General features: G+C 41.6%; 3 protein-coding genes across 5 annotated transcripts in view; 2 read left to right on the forward strand and 1 right to left on the reverse strand.

The window, feature by feature from the left end:
• The window catches only part of LOC120022850 (adenylyl cyclase-associated protein 2-like), a 40,826-nt gene extending 37,013 nt beyond the window's left edge, over window positions 1-3,813 (forward strand). Inside the window, exons 8-12 of the mRNA XM_038966889.1 lie at window positions 128-303; window positions 561-684; window positions 886-968; window positions 1,243-1,383; window positions 1,559-3,813. Coding sequence (XP_038822817.1) covers window positions 128-303; window positions 561-684; window positions 886-968; window positions 1,243-1,383; window positions 1,559-1,642 — 608 coding nt within the window. The 3' untranslated portion in view covers window positions 1,643-3,813. The remainder of the gene's footprint in view (window positions 1-127; window positions 304-560; window positions 685-885; window positions 969-1,242; window positions 1,384-1,558) is intronic.
• A 56-nt stretch (window positions 3,814-3,869) lies between these two features.
• On the reverse strand, window positions 3,870-6,045 carry LOC120022851 (aurora kinase A and ninein-interacting protein). The gene is made up of 4 exons (XM_038966890.1): window positions 5,955-6,045; window positions 5,611-5,750; window positions 5,259-5,415; window positions 3,870-5,108 (listed from the first exon to the last, which is right to left on the reverse strand). The coding sequence occupies exons 2-4, from the start codon at window positions 5,701-5,703 to the stop codon at window positions 4,120-4,122; spliced, it is 1,239 nt and encodes a 412-aa protein (XP_038822818.1). The 5' UTR covers window positions 5,704-5,750; window positions 5,955-6,045; the 3' UTR covers window positions 3,870-4,119.
• A 178-nt stretch (window positions 6,046-6,223) lies between these two features.
• Window positions 6,224-16,580, forward strand: LOC120022507 (vacuolar protein sorting-associated protein 28 homolog). 3 transcript variants are annotated; one of them, XM_038966453.1, is made up of 10 exons: window positions 6,224-6,268; window positions 6,779-6,846; window positions 7,152-7,180; window positions 7,320-7,357; window positions 7,453-7,542; window positions 14,580-14,685; window positions 14,888-14,989; window positions 15,629-15,682; window positions 15,980-16,071; window positions 16,311-16,431. In XM_038966453.1, the coding sequence occupies exons 2-10, from the start codon at window positions 6,807-6,809 to the stop codon at window positions 16,429-16,431; spliced, it is 672 nt and encodes a 223-aa protein (XP_038822381.1). In that variant the 5' UTR covers window positions 6,224-6,268; window positions 6,779-6,806. The 3 variants fall into 3 exon arrangements, with proteins under 3 accessions (XP_038822381.1, XP_038822380.1, XP_038822382.1); XM_038966454.1 differs by lacking the exon at window positions 6,224-6,268 and adding an exon at window positions 6,290-6,408; XM_038966452.1 differs by lacking the exons at window positions 6,224-6,268; window positions 7,152-7,180 and adding an exon at window positions 6,289-6,408 and having other exon boundaries at window positions 16,311-16,580.
• The last annotated feature ends 2,795 nt before the right edge of the window (window positions 16,581-19,375 follow it).

Here is a 19,375-nt window from a genome sequence, read left to right on the forward strand (position 1 = left end):
GCTTATTAAACAACAGTTAGGGTCAAAGTTTCTTAAATGGAGATTTTTTGATCGGTCATTTTTTAAATACATTTTTGTACTAAAACAATAACTTATTACAATGAAGTATCCTCTCTCTGTTCACTAGCGTTAAAGCACGTCTCAAAGGACCAGATGACCCATAAGAATCCCGCCCTTCGCTCGCAGGGAGGGGAGAATCACGCCTCCCCATCCAAGAGCCGGAATCCCGGCGGCTCCTCCAACCTAGCGCCTCCCCAGAAACGACCCCCACTGCTGGAGCTGGAGGGGAAGAAATGGAGGGTGGTATGTTACCTAGTGTCTTGCCTCGCCTGCCAGGCTTCTAAGTTTTGCTATTATCAAAATGGAGGACAAAGAGGATCTTAAAGAATATCTAGTGAGTCAGGAACGTTTTGGTGCTTCTCACATATTCAATGACCAAGACACTTTCGGAGGCGATTGTGATGTCTGGTGCTGAACCCACTGAGGTCATCCAAAGGTGAAGGGTCAAACCGGAGAGCGGTCAGACGGTCACAGGTCTTGTTTGTTGTTTCTCCCCACAGGAGTACTTTGACCAGGCTCATGACCTGGTTATCAAGGAGACAGAGCTGAGACAGGTGGCCTATGTCTTCTGCTGCAGCAATTCTACTCTACAGATAGAGGGAAAGATCAACTCCATCATTGTGGGTGAGTTCAGCCATCTGTTGTATTACTTCTGAGTTGATAATACTGTATTTCTGTTAAGGTTTGATCATTTATACTGCAACGTCATTTACAAAGGAGTGGCCATACACAGTGGACAATTTCTTTGTCATCTTTGACAGCATCATTCCTGTATCTCTCTCACTCACTTATTTCATGCTTCCCTATGACGTTCACCTCTGACAGATAACTGCAAGAAGCTTGGTCTGGTGTTTGACAACATTGTTGGCATTGTGGAAATAATCAACTCAAAGGACATTCAGTTACAGGTCAGCTCAAATTTCATACATGTTCAAGCAAATAACATACAGTATGTGATCTCTTTCCTCTCTGCATCTGAAGTTCAGCTTCAACGTACCTGCAATAACCCTATCATAGATGTATAGTACTGGCACATTTAGTTTTATGTTATGTTGGGTCATGAGTTAGGTGCCTCTGAGTTAGGGCCATGACTTTTTTTTCCTTTTCAAGTTACATGGACACGAAAAATTACTGTCCCTAGACTAGTTATAAGATGGAAGTATCTGCCCCACTTTTGTCCAGGTGATGGGTAGAGTTCCTACCATCTCCATCAACAAGACAGAGGGATGCCAAGTCTACCTGAGTAAGGACGCTCTGGACTGTGAGATCGTCAGCGCCAAGAGCTCCGAGATGAACATCCTGGTACCACAGGATGACGACTATGTGAGTGTGTGTTAAAGTGTTTGTTGAGGGCTTGCATTTCCAACGTGTCTGTCTGTCTGTCTGTCTGTCTGTCTGTCTGTCTGTCTGTCTGTCTGTCTGTGAGAGATAGTGTAAGTATGAGACTTAGTGAGTGTGTCTGGGTGTGGTTTTGTTTTTAACATTGTCTGTTTAACAGAGGGAGTTCCCAGTTCCTGAGCAGTTCAAGACCGTTTGGGACGGGTCCAAACTGGTGACAGAACCCACAGAGATCGCTGGCTGATTGCTTATACTTCCTCCTCATTGAGATGATCTCTTATCACCCCCATTTATTCCTCATCTATTTCCCTCTCCGTCAGAGGTTTCACAAACCGTTATAGGCTGGCTATCACAAGTAATAAAAGGGATCCTGTACCACACAAACCAGACAGTGTAACTGACTGGCTAGTAGTGCTGTAGGTCAGTTGATTGTATGCATTAAGATTACATTTTATTGTTTCCTCTGCACTTTGAAATGGTAAATTGTCCTTGAACTGTTTGTTCAGCTTATTTGTTGCAGAGCACTCTCCTTCACAAAACTACTGTACTATCCACAGAGTTATGGTAAGCCTGCTATTTAAACAAGCAGTATTTTTGCCAGGTTTCTTCGTGTAGAACTTCTGTGTTTGGCAAATAAAGTTGCATTAAAATGAGGAATAGCGAGGAAGTGTAGCCTTTATGTTAATCTGTTAAATCTGTTTATGCAAAATAAGGTAACGTCTCAAACAAGTATCTGGCATCTTAACCATCTGGCATCTTAACCATAACAAAAAAGGTGTTTATGCAAGTAGGCTATTTGTACAACTGAATTACTTCTTTACATGTTAACTGCTGAAAAAGCTACCCTGATAAGGCAAAGCTTGTATTAGGATATATTATGGATGTGTCTTTTGATTGGAGAGAACCTTCAGATTCCGTACTACTTGGCATTGTAATGTTGTTATTTTATGCTTTGTTGTGGTGACTTGATTTGAGAGGCAGAAAGTATTGAAGAATGAGGTGGAGTTGACTTTTGATTTGTATGATATGTAGGATGAAGAGAATGTTCCATGGATAAAATTGAATGGCCAGTTTGAAACTATATGGTCAGTTGAGAGGGAGTTGTAGAGTATGTTCCACAAGATGTTGAAGCATACTGTTTTGGTTTGCTTTAATACTCTACGATACTAAACTGTTCAGTTAACAGTTGTATCATGTTTATACTGCATGGTAGTGTTCTCCCAGCTAGCACATTTGGTTCCTTGGAAGTTGTGGGAGCGTATGTTTTTAATTTCACATTTCTCGGCGAAGGAAGCTATAAGTTTCCTGACCAGCAGAACATATATATTTTTTAAAACATTCTGTGAACGGAAGTAAAAATGTTGCCTGTTCTGGGAACTTACATTTTTAGGTTGCAGGGAGGTTCTGAGAATATTTTACTATGGTTCCCTGAGTTTTCCTGGAAAGGTTTTATTAATGTTCTGAGAACGGTAATGTAATTTGAAGGAATTATATAACATTCTGAGAACATGTTTCAATAAGACTTCTAATAACACTGCTAGCTTAGTTTAACTGTTTTGAACTCCAAGCACAGATAGAACAAATGAAAATGTATTTGCTTAGGCATTAATCATACAATTTTATTTTTTATTGTGGTATGGCGTCAGTGAAATTCAAACCTATTATCTTCTCTTCTCTATCCATGGAATTATTCCACTACACCACCAGGATGGGTCTGAAATTACTACATTTCCCACCACAGAAACATATAGCTCTCAGAAAATGTGTTAGCTGGGTATCTTGCTCCATTCCTAGAATGTTGTATGCAAAATAACCATAGGGCAACAACACTCCAGCCAAGCTTTAAAAAACAAATGGTTCTCAGAACTTTGTGCTAGCTGGGGTAACACTGAATTAGGATGGAGTGTTTTTTTTTTTTAACACGTTTTTCATATACTAGCCTATATTGCATTGACAGCAGACTTAATTGACAAAGTGAAATGGAAGTTTAAAAAAGTGAAGGATAACAAGCGCGAGAACTTACTTGCATTTGATAAGCAAGATATATCTTAAACTAGTTATCTCTTATTAATTTTCCTAACCCAAATATATGGTTGTAGCATTACCACCAGTAGATTGCTGTCACCAGCACTGCATAAGCCTTAATATGCTTGGATACAAATCAACATAAAGAATTTTTTTTCATAATGTTCAATGTGTACTGAACTATTGTCAATATACGCACCTGTTAGTCTGAATACACCACTGTAACCTTAAATTAAGCATCTTAATTTCTTTACTGCATTTTGTATTGGGACACAAATGCATTAGCATTTAGATGGGGTTAATACGCTGTTAGTGCTTTTCACATGTCTTTATTCATACCCAGTAGTGAATTGTGTACATAAATGTATCGTTTTTCAAAATAAAATCTAAACTTTAGTGCTTGTGTGATGTCTTGACATTAATTTGGACTTGAGAATCTCTTATTTGTGTTACATTTTATTCAGTACCATAAAGGTGGAAAAGAGAAATGTCCAGAAACTGGATACCTCAAATACATTTTCAATCCAGGTACTATAAGTGTTCAAGTAAAGATCATACGTGGTTTTCAAACACAAGTGATTACATAAGTCATTAGAAACCTTAACCTGCAATATAATTTCCAACACACAAAACATCTAAAATGTTCATAATTTCTTTCATTAGTTTTCACCATTATACATTCAAACACATACATTGTCAGTGTTTGATAACCATGTTTCCCTGAGAGTCTTGGGTAAAGAGCAACTCCTCTCCTTCCTCTTCCAGCAGGGTTTTATCAGCAGCAAATATACTGTCTCTACCACTAGCTAATACATTAGTCTGGTCCTTTATTGGGCTTCTTGATACCAGAGCACGGTGTGCAATCACCCTGAAGCCCTCAGAGTCCTGTGTGAACAGCATGGCAAGAGTGTCTCCCTCACACTCTCTCAATGGTTGTTCTAGAACACGTATCTGTGGTGATGGAAGATGTGGTTTCGTCCATCTGTGAGTGGAAACAGGGCTGAGAGGAGGAGACATCTTGTTTGGGGATGGCGAAGACATTGATTGTGGTAAGTCGTTCTCTTTCCCTTCTACCTGCTGTGATATCAAATGAGAAGGGACAGCCCTTTTCTGGGTGGAGGTTCTATCCTGCGCACCCAGCCAAGCCCTGAATCCACCCTCACTCTGCAGGCTCTCCGGGAAAGCAGTGCCTGAGTCACCGGCCTGTCTTACTCCAACAAGGAGTTCCTGGTGTGTCAGAACACACTGCCCCTCAGAATCTGGCTCACTTCGATATTGACTATACTGTGGGCTGCTACAGGCACTCCATTGGTCCTGACTGCACTCATGAGTATCAGTCTCTACTGGGGGAGAGGAATTCACAGAGAGCCTTCTCTTTTTGTCTGGTTCCTCCATCTCCTCAGACTGATGGTCCATGTTAAGATGGGGCATATGGGAAACCTCCCAATATGCTCTTTCCCTGAAGCTCTGCCTGTACAACTCACAGCCTACAGCATTCTCTCCCTCCGGGCTCATCTGTAGGGTGGTGGGTTGAGCTCCTGTACTCTGTGCCCCTGACTCTAAACCCGCTGCACGTTTCCGTTTGGTTCCACTCCCAATGTTAACACGCCTGAGTGAAGTTGAGGCACATCTGATGGAGGTGGAAGGTGTACTTGCCTCTGGAGACACAGGTGCCTTTTGGGCCACTGTAAGATAGTGACATGGGGAGCCTCTAAAACATTATTGGCATATTACACTAACAACACATTAATTACTGTAAATAATTCCTGACATGATTCCATTTGTTGAAGTACAGCCTAATCCCGAAGCAGCATTTCCTCTGCACCTGAGCTTACCTTTGCGCTGTGGGGTAAAGAATGAGGATATAGAGCTCTGTTTGTTGACAGGAATCTGGATTTTTGTCTGTGTAAAATTCAGCGCCACTGCTAAGCTGTAACCTCCAGCCCGGGCCAGAGGATTCAGTTGTTTTGAGATGGGTCGCAATGGCCTTCTCTGGAATGAGAAATTAACAGTTTTTAAAAATGACAATTAGGGAATGTATTCAGTCATTGTCTCCACAAGTTCAGAGCAAGGAAAACATATAGTATATTATGATAAAGAATCATAGTAGTGGACTATCTTGTTTTCATGACAACAAACTCAGCTGGGTCAGAACCAATGAGTCAGACGTTTTCCAAAGCACAGTACCTGTTTTGCCTTTTCTTTGAGGTCTACAGTGTCGAGCCAAACCCCACACTCCTCCTGTGTTGAAGCCTGAGATGGCGCTTTGGAGGTCTTCATGGTAAGGTAGGACAGGCTTGCGAATGATACATTTGGAAATTAGCCTCCTTCGATTTGCATTGAAACCCCCGGTTGTATTGGATGAAAAAATAATTACTGTCATGAAACAAGCTGAGCTTCAACCACGCCATTTGTCAAAACATAAACCTGATTTAGTTAGTATATCAGATATATTTTGAAGCGGTACTAGGTGAGAGCTTTTTCATAATTGAGCTGAAATACAAGCTATTTAATTGGATTTTCAGTCTTACCTTGTAGCCAAGCTATGTTGTGTCTTTTTTGAGTCTCGCGCGCCAGAAAATAATTGGGCTTCCACTTGCCAGATATTGCACATGAAACTCCACTCACTTTATAAAAGTATCAGTATAAAATATAATTCAAATATACATTTCCTCATGTGGTAACACGTTTCTAAATTGTATTTTTTTGTATTTTAACACTTATTTAGAATTTGGCTTATTTTAAGTGAGGCACAGAAGGGCACCTTATGTTTTGCAATGTCTGTGGGTCCTTTGGTTCCGCGAGGGGTGTGTTTACACTGACGTCACTTCAGTTTACCAAGGGGGTGAGTTAAATATTTCCAGAACATTTTGATTTATTATTGAAGTATTGGTCGAATAACATGTGTATATTATTTCAATCGACGTAATAGTAGTGTATTGTGAAGTGGCCTATTTTATCCAGCTAATATATTGTGCCAAATGGGTGATTGTTTTGGTTAAATAAATCACAAAGGAAATGCTAGCTAGCTAACTAGCTTATTTTTCATAAAATATCTACAGTAGTTAATGTCATCATCTTTGAATGTTGTTGTTGACATCTATTTATCTAATCATTGCCCTTACCAACCTTTGTAATTAGCTAAACGAGTGGTGAATTCATCAAAGTGTAGCTAGCTAGATAAGCTACATTGCGTGCTTGCTAGCCAATTGAGGACTTCCTGCTTGTATTCTCTCTTTGCAAGCTAACTAACGTGACAGATCGCTACAGCCACAGTTTACAGTCAATTTAATTAACTTTGATGTTTTAGCTAAAGTATTTGAAATGCATCTGTAACATGTATTACTTTTACTAGATAAAGTTGTGAAACGGCAGCAGTCACCATGTTTCACGGAATACCTGTCGCAGGAGGTATGGGAGGAGGTAAGTTTTACCTGAGACAGTCACAAATGTACTCAAGTTTCAAGTTTTAATGTCACGTGCTCAAGTACAGTGAAATGGCTTTCTTGCAAGCTCCAACCCAACAATGCAGTAATCAATATCAATATCAAGCACTAAAAAGAACATAAGATAGAACCAAAAACACACGAGAAATAGAAATAAGAAGAATACAAGAAAGTAAGAAGACCCAGGCTTTTTTAGAGACATCTTATAGACGTGATCATCAAAGAGATGTGGTCTTCTTATAAAGCATCTCTGTTATGCCTTTATACTTCTCTTCATTATAGCTCCTGTCAATAAACCTGAATTGTATGAGGTAAGTGGGGTTTTGTAGGGTTTGCATAATTGAATGGCATATTTATGGCATATTTGGTGGAGCTCTGGCTTTGAGTTTCCCCGAATGTTACCAGCTTTTACAAAATCCAAAATAAGAAATAATGCACTTTGTTTTTTAGGAAGTAAAATTGTACAAGAATGCCAGAGAGAGAGAGAAGTAAGTGAACATTGACTGTAAATTCATGATAAACGCTATTCACAAACCATGTCGGTGAGATGTTAACATTGAGCGTTGTGCTTGTATTTATCAAGGTTTGACAACATGGCAGAGCTGTTTGCTGTGGTGAAGACCCTTCAGGCCCTGGAGAAAGCTTACATCAAAGACTGTGTGACTCCTAATGAGTGAGTTTATATACTCTGACTGGTTGTGTGTGCGTGTGTCATAGACCAGTGTTTCCCAACCCTGATCCTCAAGTATCCCCACATTTTCTTATTGTAAACCTGGACAAGCACACCTGATTCAACTTGTCAGCTAATCATTAAGCGTTGAATGAGGTGTGTTTGTCCAGGGCTACAACAAAAATGTGTTCTTTTTGAACACAGCAGCACAAACATGGTACAAACATTATTGGGCACAGTCAGCAGCACAAAGGTCAAGAAGGTAGAGACAACAATACATCGCACAAAGCAGCCACAACTGTCAGTAAGAGTGTCCATGATTGAGTCTTTGAATGAAGAGATTGAGATAAAACAGTCCAGTTTGAGTGTTTGTTGCAGCTCGTTCTAGTCGCTAGCTGCAGCGAACTGAAAAGAGGAGAGACCCAGGGATGTGTGTGATTTGGGGACCTTTAACAGAATGTGACTGGCAGAACGGGTGTTGTATGTGGAGGATGAGGGCTGCAGTAGATATCTCAGATAGGGGGGAGTGAGGCCTAAGAGGGTTTTATAAATAAGCATCAACCAGTGGGTCTTGTGACGAGTATATAGAGATGACCAGTTTATAGAGTGCAGTGATGTGTCCTATAAGGAGCATTGGTTGCAAATCTGATGGCCAAATGGTAAAGAACATTTAGCCGCTCGAGAGCACCCTTACCTGCCAATCTCTAAATTATGTCTCCGTAATCTAGCATGGGTAGGGTGGTCATCTGAATCAGGCTTAGTTTGGCAGCTGAGGTGAAAGAGGAACAATTATGATGGTAGCCTGCAGCTTTGATATGTGCTGAGAGAAGGACAGTGTACCGTCTAGTACTACATACTACCAAGTACTTGTATGAGGTGACTACCTCAAGCTCTAAACCATCATAGGTAGTAATCACACATGTGGGGAGAGGGGTATTCTTCTTACCAACCCACATTTATTTTTTAAATTAGTTTTTTAACCTTTATTTAACTAGGCAAGTCAATTAAGGACAAATTCTTATTTACAATGACGGCCTATATCAGCCAAACTCGGACGACGCTGGGCCAATTGTGAGCCGCCCTATGGGACTCCCAATCCCGGCCGGTTGTGATACAGTCTGATTTCGAACCAGGTTGTCTGTAGTGACACGTCTAGCACTGAGATGCAGTGTCTTAGACCACTGCGCCACTTGGAAGCCCTGTGACATGACCTTTGTTTTGGAGGTGTTCAGAACAAGGTTAACGGCAGAGAAAGCTTGTTGGACACTTAGAAAGCATTGTTGTAGAGCATTTAACACAATATCCGGGCAGCTGCCAGCTGAGTATAAGACTGTATTCTCTGCATATAAATGGATGAGAGAGCTTCCTACTGCCTGAGCTATGTTGTTGATGTAAATTGAGAAGAGCGTGGGGCCTAGGATTGAGCCTTGGGGTACTCCCTTGGTGACAGGCAGTGGCTGAGACAGCAGATTTTCTGACTTTATACACTGCACTCTTTGAGAGAGGTAGTTAGCAAACCAGGCCAAAGACCCCGCAGACACCAATACTCCTTAGCTGGCCCACAAGAATGGAATGGTCTACCGTATCAAAAGCTTTGGCCAAGTCAATAAAAATAGCATTTCCCTTCCAAGCAATGGGAAACTCCCCAGAAAGGAGTGACAGGCTTGGCGATGAAAGGGGCAGCAACCTTAAAAAAGAAAGTGTCTAAACCATCTGACCCAGATGTTTTTTGGGGGTCAAGTTTAAGGACCTCCTTTAGCACCTCAGACTCAGTGACTGCCTGCAGGGAGAAACTTTGTTGCGGGGCAGGGGAAAAAGAGGGAGAAGCATCGGGGATAGTCGCATTAGAAGGGGTGGGAGAAAATGTTGGACGCGCAACGAGGCATGGCTGAGTCAAATAGGAATCCTTACTTAATGAGTGGTGATTTAAAGAGCTCAGCCATGCTCAGCCCCCCGAACCAGGTGCTGAACCTGTTTTTAATTCTAATTTTCTTTATGGGGAAGTGTGTGTTAACAATACCACTGAAAATATAAAAAAAAGAAGGTCCAAGCGTCTTCAACAGAGGTGATCAAGCTGATTCTATACCATTTTACAGAGGCCAGTTCATGAAGGAGGGCTTGTTCATTAAAGTTTCTTAACAAGCGTCTATGACAAATCAGGACAGGGCGTTTCACTGAGCAGCCATTACGATCACAGGCTGTAAAACAGTGATCACTAAGGTCATGACAGAAAACACCAACTGATACCTATCGAGATTATTTGTGAGGATTACATTGAGGAGAGTAGCCTTTTCTGTGTGTTTGGAGTCATACCTTATGGGATTTGTGATAATCTGAGAAAGATTTGGGGAATTCCATTGCTTTAGGACGTGGTCAGGTGGTTTAAGCATGTCCCAATTTAGGTCACCTAGCAGGACAAATTCAGACTTAGTGTAAGGGGCCAGGAGAGAGCTTAAGGGAGGTAGGGTACAGGCTGGTGCTGATGGAGGACGATAGCACCCAGCAACAGACAACAAAGAGCTATTTGAAAGTTTAATGCTTAAAACCTGCAAATCAAATTGTTTGGGGACAGACTTGGTGGAAACAACCGAGCACTAATGGTGATCCTGGTAAAGATTGCCACTCCTCCACCTTTGGAAGATCTGTCTTGCTGAGAAAGGTTAACATCAGTATTCTAAACACTCTTTCTTAACCACGTCTCAGTAATGACCAACACATCTGGATTGGAGCTGTGAACCCACACTTTCAATTGATCCATTTTAGGTAATAAGCTTCTAGTGTTTATGTGCAGAAAACGCAGGCTTTTACGAGAGCAGAAATCAGTGAAGCAGATATCAGAGCACAAGTCAGAATTGGGGCTAGCAACTGGTAGATGATGGGCCAGGGTGTACATGCACATTTCCAGATATCATCAACAGTAATACAATCAAGGCACGGCATAGTACAGGGAGAGCTCTGCAGTGCTGATTTATGACATCTGAATGTGCATCAGGTGGTAACAAGATCATATTGTACAGCAATTTCATCAGGTAATATGAATACAAAGCCGGTGAGAGGTGGTTGGAATAGGATGGGAGGCCAAAAGTCTGTGTCACCAATAGAGAGTCAAAGTCCCGAGTGTGGGAACAAACATAGCCTGTCCCACGGTTGGTTAAAGAAAGTTTGTACTCAACAAAGTATGCAGGAGTCATGAAGCAAAATGCACAAGAAAAAAATAAAATATTTAACGACTTGGGGCTAGCCATTGTAAGTTCAGAGTCACTCGCCCCAACTGTGCGTGTGCGCTGGAGACAAGCGAAAGCTCAGGAGAGAAGGGTGAGTGTGGTGGAGGTACCTGTAGCAGGCAGGGGGAGACAGGCCAGGGCAGACGGTGAACAGAGAGGGGGGAGTATGGTGGACCTACCTGTACCAGACAGGGGGAGACAGGGCAGAAAGTGAACAGAGAGGGGGGAGTGTGGTGGACCTACCTGTACCAGACAGGGGGAGACAGGCCAGGGCAGACAGTGAACAGAGAGGGGGGAGTGTGTGACAGACAGGGGGAGACAGGCCAGGGCAGACAGTGAACAGATCGCCAGGTGGAATCCAAGTAGTAGTGCAGCAGGCAACGGGAGTAGGTGTCACACCCACTTGGGAGAAGCTTTTATTTCTGGAGGCAGATTTCTTGTAGAAAATGCCAGTGAACAGCAGGAGTGGGCTTCAGAGGACGCTTCAAAGACTCCTGACACTTGTTGGGCGAAAGGCCTTTTACTTCACACCTTAGTGCTAATTGAATCTGGCTCAGTTCCAGGTTAGAATGGTGCACTCAGGTTTCTACTGTTTGTTGGCTAGAGCACCCTCAGTATAGCTTGGGAAAATAATACCTTGGAAGCAGTAATCTCTCTGGTTAATTTTGGTCAGAATTAGGTTGTAGGTTTGGAGTTTTGATCTGGACCAAAGGCCATGCTGTGGAGGGTAGCGTCCTGCATATGTACCTGGTGAAAAAATCAAATCCAAGTTTATGTAACTCCAAATCTTTCCTTTTGTAAAAAAACATGTTGAAAAAAATTGTACTTTTTTCAGAATTAGTTGTTACAAGGTGGGATTAAAATGGATTTAATTGTAATTTTTGGTCAAAGATCTACATAAAATACTCTGTCAAAGTGGAAGAAACATTTTTTACAAATGTTAGAAGTTATGAAAAATACAAATATATCTTGATTACTTAAATATTCAACCCCTTGAGTCAATCAATACATGTTAGAATCACCTTTGGCAGTGATTACAGCTGAGTCTTTCTGGATAAGTCTCTAAGAGCTTTGCACACCTGGATTGTACAATATTTGCTCATATTTAGTTAAACTCTGTCAAGTTGGTTGTTGATCATTGCTAGACAGCCATTTTCAAGTCTAAGTCAAAACTGTAACTAGGCCACTCAGGAACATTTACTGTCGTCTTGGTAAGCATCTCCAGTGTATATTTGGCCTTGTGTCTTAGGTTATTGTCCTGCTGAAAGGTGAAAGGTGAATTTGTGTCCCAGTGTCTGTTGGAAAGAAGACTGATCCAGGGTTACCTCTAGGATTTTGCCTGTAATTAGATCTATTATGTTTATTTTTATCCTAAAAATCTCCCTAGTCCTTGCCAATGAAAAGCATACCCATAACATGATGCAGCCACCACCATGCTTGAAAATATGAAGAGTTGATACTCAGTCATGTGTTGGATTTGCCCCAAACATAACACTTTCTATTCAGGACATGAAGTAGATTTATTTGCCACATTTAAGCAGTTTTACTTTACTGCCTTATTGCAAACGGGATGCATGTTTTGGAATATTTTTATTCTGTACGGGCTTCCTTATTCTGTTCAGGCTTCCTTCTTTTCACTCTGTCATTTAGGTTAGTGTTGTGGAGTAACTAGAATGTTGTTGATCCATCCTCAGTTTTCTCCCATCACAGCCATTAAACTGTACATTTTTTAAATTCACCATTGGCCTCATGGTGAAATCCCTGAGTGGTTTCCTTCCTCTCCAGCAACTGAGTTAGGAAGCACGCCTGTGTCTTTGTAGTGACTGAGTGAATTAATACACCATCCAAAGTATAATGAATAACTTTAACATGCTCAAAGGGATATTCAATGTCTGCTTTTAAAAAAAAAAAAAATTATCTCGCTTTGCAAGGAATTGGGAAAACCTCCCTGATTTTTGTGGTTGAATCTGTGCTTCAAATGCACTGCTCAGCTGAAGGACCTAACAGATAATTGTATGTGTGTGGTACAGACATTAGGTAGTCATTCAAAAATCACGTTAAACACCATAAAAATAAAACACCTTTATTTAACCGGGTAAGCTAGTTGAGAACAAGTTCTCATTTACAACTGCGAGCTGGCCAAGATAAAGCAAAGCAGTGCATCACAAACAACAACACAGAGTTACACATAGAATAAACAAACATACAGTCAATAGTACAATAGAAAAAGTCTATATACAGTGTGTGCAAATGAGGTAGGATAAGGGAGGTAAGGCAATAATTAGGCCATAGTGGCAAAATAATTACAATATAGCAATTAAACACTGGAGTGATAGATGTGCAGAAGATGAATGTGCAAGTAGAGATACTTGGGTACAAAGGAGCAAAATGAATCAAATAAATAACAGTATGGGGATGCGGAAGTTGGATGGGCTATTTACAGATGGGCTATGTACAGGTGCAGTGATCTGTGAGCTGCTCTGACAGCTGGTGCTTAAAGTTAGTGAGGGAGAGATGAGTCTCCAGCTTCAGTGATTTTTGTAGTATTCTTGCACACAGTGAGTCCATGAAACTTTTTTGTGACTTGTTAACCTCTACGAGATTGTTGTTGTCCCCCCGCGGGACAGCTGAGCTAAGGTAGGCTAATGTGATTAGTATGAGGTTGTAAGTAACAAACAAAAAATCCCAGGACATGGACATATCTGATATAGGCAGAAAGCTTAAATTCTTGTTAATCTAACTGCACTGTCCAATTTACAGTAGCTATTACAGTGAAAGAATACCATGCTATTGTTTGAGGAGAGTGCACAATTATGAACTTGGAAATGTATTTAAAAAACAATTAGGCATATTTGGACAGTCTTGATACATTTTGAACAGATATGCAATGGTTCATTGGATCAGTGTAAAACGTTGCACATACACTGCTGCCATGTAGGCCTCCCGGGTGGCGCAGTGGTCTAGGGCACTGCATCGCAGTGCTAGCTGCGCCACCAGAGTCTCTGGGTTCGCGCCCAGGCTGGGCTGGGTTCGCGCCCAGGCTCTGTCGCAGCCGGCCGCAACCGGGAGGTCCGTGGGGCGACGCACAATTGGCATAGCGTCGGCCGGGTTAGGGAGGGTTTGGCCGGTAGGGATATCCTTGTCTCAGTATGTAAAATGTAATAAAATGTATGCACTCTACTGTAAGTCGCTCTGGATAAGAGCGTCTGCTAAATGACTAAAAAAAAGTAAAAAAATATTTTTTTAAATGTAGTGGCCAAAATCTCAATTGCGTCTGGGCTGGAATAATACATTTTGGCCTTTCTCTTGCATTTCAAAGATGATGGTACAAAAAAGTTTTTTTCTTTGTATTATCTTTTACCAGATTTCATGTGTTATATTCTCCTACATTAATTTCACATTTCCACAAACTTTCCACAAACGAAAAGTGTTTCCTTTCAAATGGTATCAGAATATGCATATCCTTGCTTCAGATCCTGAGCTGAGTTAGATTTGGGTATGTCATTTTAGGCGAAAATTGAAAAAAGGGGTGGATCCTTAAGAGGCACATTTATACTCCTGAACTTATTTGGGCTTGCCATAACAAAGGGATTGTCTCGACTTTTCAGTTTTAATTTGTACAAATGTCTAAAAACAATTCCACTTTGACATTATGGGGTATTGTGTGTAGACCAGTGACACAAATTATATTTTAAATTCAGGCTGCAACACAACAAAATGTGGAAAAAGTCAAGGCGTATGAATACTTTCTGAAAGTACTGTATGAGGTTACTTCAACATTAGAGAATGAGATCCATTACTGTGTGTTTCCATCAGGTACACGGCTGCTTGCTCCAGGCTACTGGTGCAGTACAAGGCTGCTTTCAAACAGGTCCAGGGATCTGACGTGGGTTCTATCGACGACTTCTGCAGGAAGTACAGAGTGAGTTTATATCAGTCACACTTGGAGTGGAGTGCAGCTTTTGCAGTTAATGGAATCCACTCACTGTAACGTAAAGTGGCTGATCCCAGATGTGTACGTGCTTTAGCCATCTGCTGACTGCTGAACTCTAGAACAATATCTGAATATGAGTACATTGGTTTGTATTTCATATTGTTCTCCTCTCCCTTCTCTTGTATATCAGCTTGACTGCCCGCTAGCTATGGAGAGAATCAAGGAGGATCGACCAATCACCATCAAGGATGACAAGGGCAACCTGAATCGCTGCATTGCTGATATCGTATCGGTAGGTCTCTTCGCCATGCTCATGACATTAAACACTAAGTGATTTCAGACGCTGGGATCACTGCCATTTTTTGCCAACATTGAATAATTTGCGGTCCAATATCGATTTAATAATAAAGTGCGTTCTGTTCTGGCACTAAGTCTTTTTCTTAATTTTACGCATGTTCTGGCTCATCCCAGAACGCTGTTGGTGCCCCCTTAAGTGCCACAGCAAACTGCATCCCACATCAATCCTGTCAAGATCCAGCAAGGCCGCTGTACAGAGAGGAATAGCATAGGAGAGATATAACACACAAATTCAAACTCTTTCATAAGATCAGACTGGTAGGAAAGGAAAGGGGGATACCTAGTCAGTTGTACAACTGAATGCATTAAACTGAAATGTGTCTTCCACATTTAACCCAACCCCTCTGAATCAGAGAGATGCGGGGGTTGCCTTAATCGACATCCACGTCATCGGCGCCCGGTGAACAGTGCCTTGCTCAGGGGCAGAATGACAGATTTTTACCTTGTCAGACCACACATTTGAAAGTGTGTGATTGTTCTGCAGTACATTTCAGGTTTCTGACAGACAGTGAAATCGTCAGTTAAGCTTACACATTATTATCCTTCGTCTCTGTTTCGCCTCTCTTATCCCCAGCTCTTTATCACGGTGATGGACAAGCTACGTCTGGAAATCCGGGCGATGGATGAGGTAAATAGATCAGACTTAGGTCAAGTGACGATGAACATCAACATATCACCTCTAAAGTAATTAGGGCTTGGAAATCCTCAGAGTTCCTATTTATAGGCTACATAGGACAATTCTGATCTTTTGCTCATTTTTTTAGCAAAATATCTGATGTGATTGGTCAGAAGATTAATAATTGGGCAAAAGATCAGAATTGGGCTGCCTGTGTAAACGCAGCCATATAACCTGTCAGGTAAAGTGGTTAGGGTCCGGTATTGTTTCTATGTTTCATTGACTGATGGGGTGGTTTGAATTGATCAGATCCAACCAGACCTGAGAGAGCTGATGGAGACCATGAACAGAATGAGCAACATGCCCCCAGACAATGAGGCCAAGGACAAAGTCACCCTCTGGTAAAGATATACCTCACTTACACACATTTAGGGCTGGTTTCTCAGACACAGGTTGAGCCTAGTCTTGGACTAAGAAGCACTTTCAATGGAGAATCCTCATTGACCATGCTTTTTAATATATGACTAGGCTTAATCTGTGTCTGGGAAACTGGCCCGTATTGTCTAACAATGACAGTAGGTGTAACACTAAAATAGTATTGTAATTCCGAAGGTAAAGAGTTGCGTGTTTTCCTCTTTAGGTTGACCACTCTCAGCAGCATGTCAGCCTCTGATGAGCTGGATGACTCCCAGGTTCGCCAGATGCTGTTTGACCTGGAGTCAGCCTACAACGCCTTCAACCGCTTCTTACACTCCTCCTAATCTACCCATCATCCAGGACTGTTCTCACCTTTCTTATATCATTGTACTATCCCTTCCTCTCCTCTCTCGCTACGTGTCTGAGGTCATCTCCTCTGTTTGTGGGCTATACTATTCAAAGGAATAATATCTTTCTTCCTCCATCTCTGGTACAGAACTTGTCTGTCTTATCCTTTGAACTCTGACCTAGACTCTTGGCTGCGTCCAGTGCTGTGGCCCAGTGGGGTCCTCCTGTTCAGTGAGATACCTAGTTGAGTTGTAGTTCTCTAGCCTGAGTGACGGGGCACTGTGTTAAGACTACTCATATCAAATCAAATTTGATTTGTCACATGCGCCGAATACAGCAGGTGTAGACCTTACCGTAAAAATGTTTACTTACAAGCCCTTAACCAACAATGCAGTTTTAAGAAAATATTTACTAAATAAAATAAATAAAGTAAAAAAAATAAAATAAAAGTAACACAGTAAAATAATAATGAGACTATATACAGGGTGTATCGATACCAAGTCAATGTGGTATCAGCCTGTGTTCTAGCATCTACAGTACATAGGACTGTGTTTACGTCTGGTGTTGTCATACCAACACAAGGCCCGGTGTGAGTCTGTACCCTTTAAAAGTAACTTTATATGAAGACAAGATATTTGAAATACAACATGTAAAAAAGTGACCTGGGGTGTGTTTAAGAAGTTTGGTTAGCCAAAACTTTGATAAAGGGATGGAAATAACATTTTGAGATGAAAATGAACTGCTAAATTTGTGAAATACAGTGTTGCTGTTCCTCATCTGCACTCTGAGGCACTCCAATAACTTGTGTACAGGTTATTCCTGGCAATGGATGTTCATTTAACTCAAGTTGAAACAGTTGATGGACAGGTGGGCCTTAAAATAGTTAAGGCCAACCTGTAATGCACCCTTATTGATGGTCATGTTGAAACACTAGTGAATGAAATGTGTTTATCTATGATTTTGTTTCTCATTTGATTTGAGTACATTTTATATTATAGTACTATACTTCAGTTAACATTCTTAATTCAGCTTTTCTTTAGATGTGAGGGTTTGGCCACATTAGGTGGACAATGGAGATGGGTGGATTCATAGAATTTCCTCCTCCTTTTGGGATGCTGACTAAATGGTGTTTCACCCCTCAATGACAATTAGGGAGAGCATATTTATTAAGAATTACCATTGTAAATAATGCAGTTTTGAATTTAAAAAAGCATGTAACACTTTTTAGAAATAATATTTAAAAACATCTACCTCCAACTTTGGTGTCTGCCTGTTATCATGATTAGAAATGTATGTCTGAATTCTAAGGTCATTCATTGCACATTTTGCTTGGTACACTGGGTGCGTTTGTAAATTCACTCTGGAGTACCAGAGAGCGCTTAGTGTGCTCTGGGCATTTGTAAAAATTCAGAACGTTGTTAGATTGTCCGTTTTGTAAATTCAGAGCGTTACGCTCTCGGGGCGTTCAGAGCACACACTGGATGCTCTGGCCGAGGAGTAGGGTTGATCCGAGCGTTCTGGCCTCTCAACAGCTTGGGTGCGTCTTCTTCGTTGAGGTTTAATGGTGGTTGGCATCAATAAATGTTGCATTACTGCCACCTACTAGACTGGAGTACAACTCCCTTATACTTTGCTTGAAAAAAAAAAAAAATACCCTACCATCTAACACAACACTCACAAAAAATAACACCACCCTACTCCACTATTTAAATCTATTTAGTCCTACATCAGGCCAACAACCTGAAATAATGGGACTACCACTTAACACTCTTCTGATGTCTCACACACTCAAATACCTCTGCAGCTGCCACCACAACCTCCATTTTCTGCGACTTACATTCCATCCCTGCAGTACAGTTGATAACCATTGCTATAAATGCTAAAAATCCAATCTCACTGAAACATATCACTTGTTGACCTATCCCTCTGCACTGGTACAGATCTACTACTCACACCACTCCTCTCAGAATCCCTACCCCTTGACCCATCTTCCTCTACTTTCTTCACTGCCTCAGCGTATGACAACTTCTGCACTACTCTAACTCTGAAACCTCAACCTGGCTGTCTTGCATGGGACATTTCCGATCCCCAGCCCAATGGGCACCCCTACAATTAACACATACCACTACTTTCCTCAATGTTACACATTCCTTTGTCTCATGCCCTTTACACACATAGGAACCTCCCTCCTACACACTGCTGCCACATGCCCATAAGCTTGACACCTGTAACAATGTGATGTATTTGGCACAAAAGCTTGTACAGGATAACTTATATATCCTAAAATCTATTTGTCGGGCAACGACTCAACATCAAAACTCAAAAGAACAGACAATGACTATTCTGTTTCACCACTCACGCCACAGTGTTGCATCAAACACCGGGAATCTTCCCCTTCAGTTGGTCAACTTTTACATTTACTGCTACCCCAGTAATCACTCCTTTCACATTTCTTTCCCCCATTCGTTTAACGCAGAGCACCTCTCCCTCTGACCAGCAAAAACACAAATTATCATAAGACCACTTTTGGTTACCCTCACCAATGATTCCACAGCACCCAACTCTGTTTTCATCCACCCTGAAACCACAAATGGATCAGCCAAAAGGCAAGGGTCCACTTTTTCCAAAAGCTTCACTCCTACTGTCACACTCATCTTTATCCTGACCCTCGGTGCAAGTCTCGGGCTCCAAGAACTTCACCACACCTACCACCTCTGATACTTCGACCTCATTCACTTCCATTTCTCCTCCTGTCTTCAGCTCATGTAACAGTATAACTTTAGTCCGTCCCCTCGACACGGGCGCGAACCAGGGACCCTCTGCACACATCAACAACTGACACCCACGAAGCGTCGTTACCCATTGCTCCACAAAAGCCACGGCCCTTGCAGAGCAAGGGGAACCACTAATTCAAGGTCTCAAAGCGAGTGACGTAACCGA

Source organism: Salvelinus namaycush, chromosome 27, assembly GCF_016432855.1.
Source record: "Salvelinus namaycush isolate Seneca chromosome 27, SaNama_1.0, whole genome shotgun sequence".
Classification (NCBI taxonomy): Eukaryota; Metazoa; Chordata; class Actinopteri; order Salmoniformes; family Salmonidae; genus Salvelinus; species Salvelinus namaycush.

Excerpts from the sequence above, each read along its gene's own strand:
- LOC120022851 (XM_038966890.1), bottom strand. The coding sequence starts at position 5,703 with ATGAAGACCTCCAAAGCGCCATCTCAGGCTTCAACACAGGAGGAGTGT. Across the intron at positions 5,416-5,610 it reads TCAAAGAAAAGGCAAAACAG|AGAAGGCCATTGCGACCCAT; the intron begins GTACTGTGCTTT and ends TTCTCATTCCAG. Across the intron at positions 5,109-5,258 it reads CTTTACCCCACAGCGCAAAG|TGGCCCAAAAGGCACCTGTG; the intron begins GTAAGCTCAGGT and ends ACTATCTTACAG.
- LOC120022507 (XM_038966452.1), top strand. Across the intron at positions 14,686-14,887 it reads ACTTCTGCAGGAAGTACAGA|CTTGACTGCCCGCTAGCTAT; the intron begins GTGAGTTTATAT and ends CTTGTATATCAG. Across the intron at positions 16,072-16,310 it reads AAGGACAAAGTCACCCTCTG|GTTGACCACTCTCAGCAGCA; the intron begins GTAAAGATATAC and ends TTTCCTCTTTAG.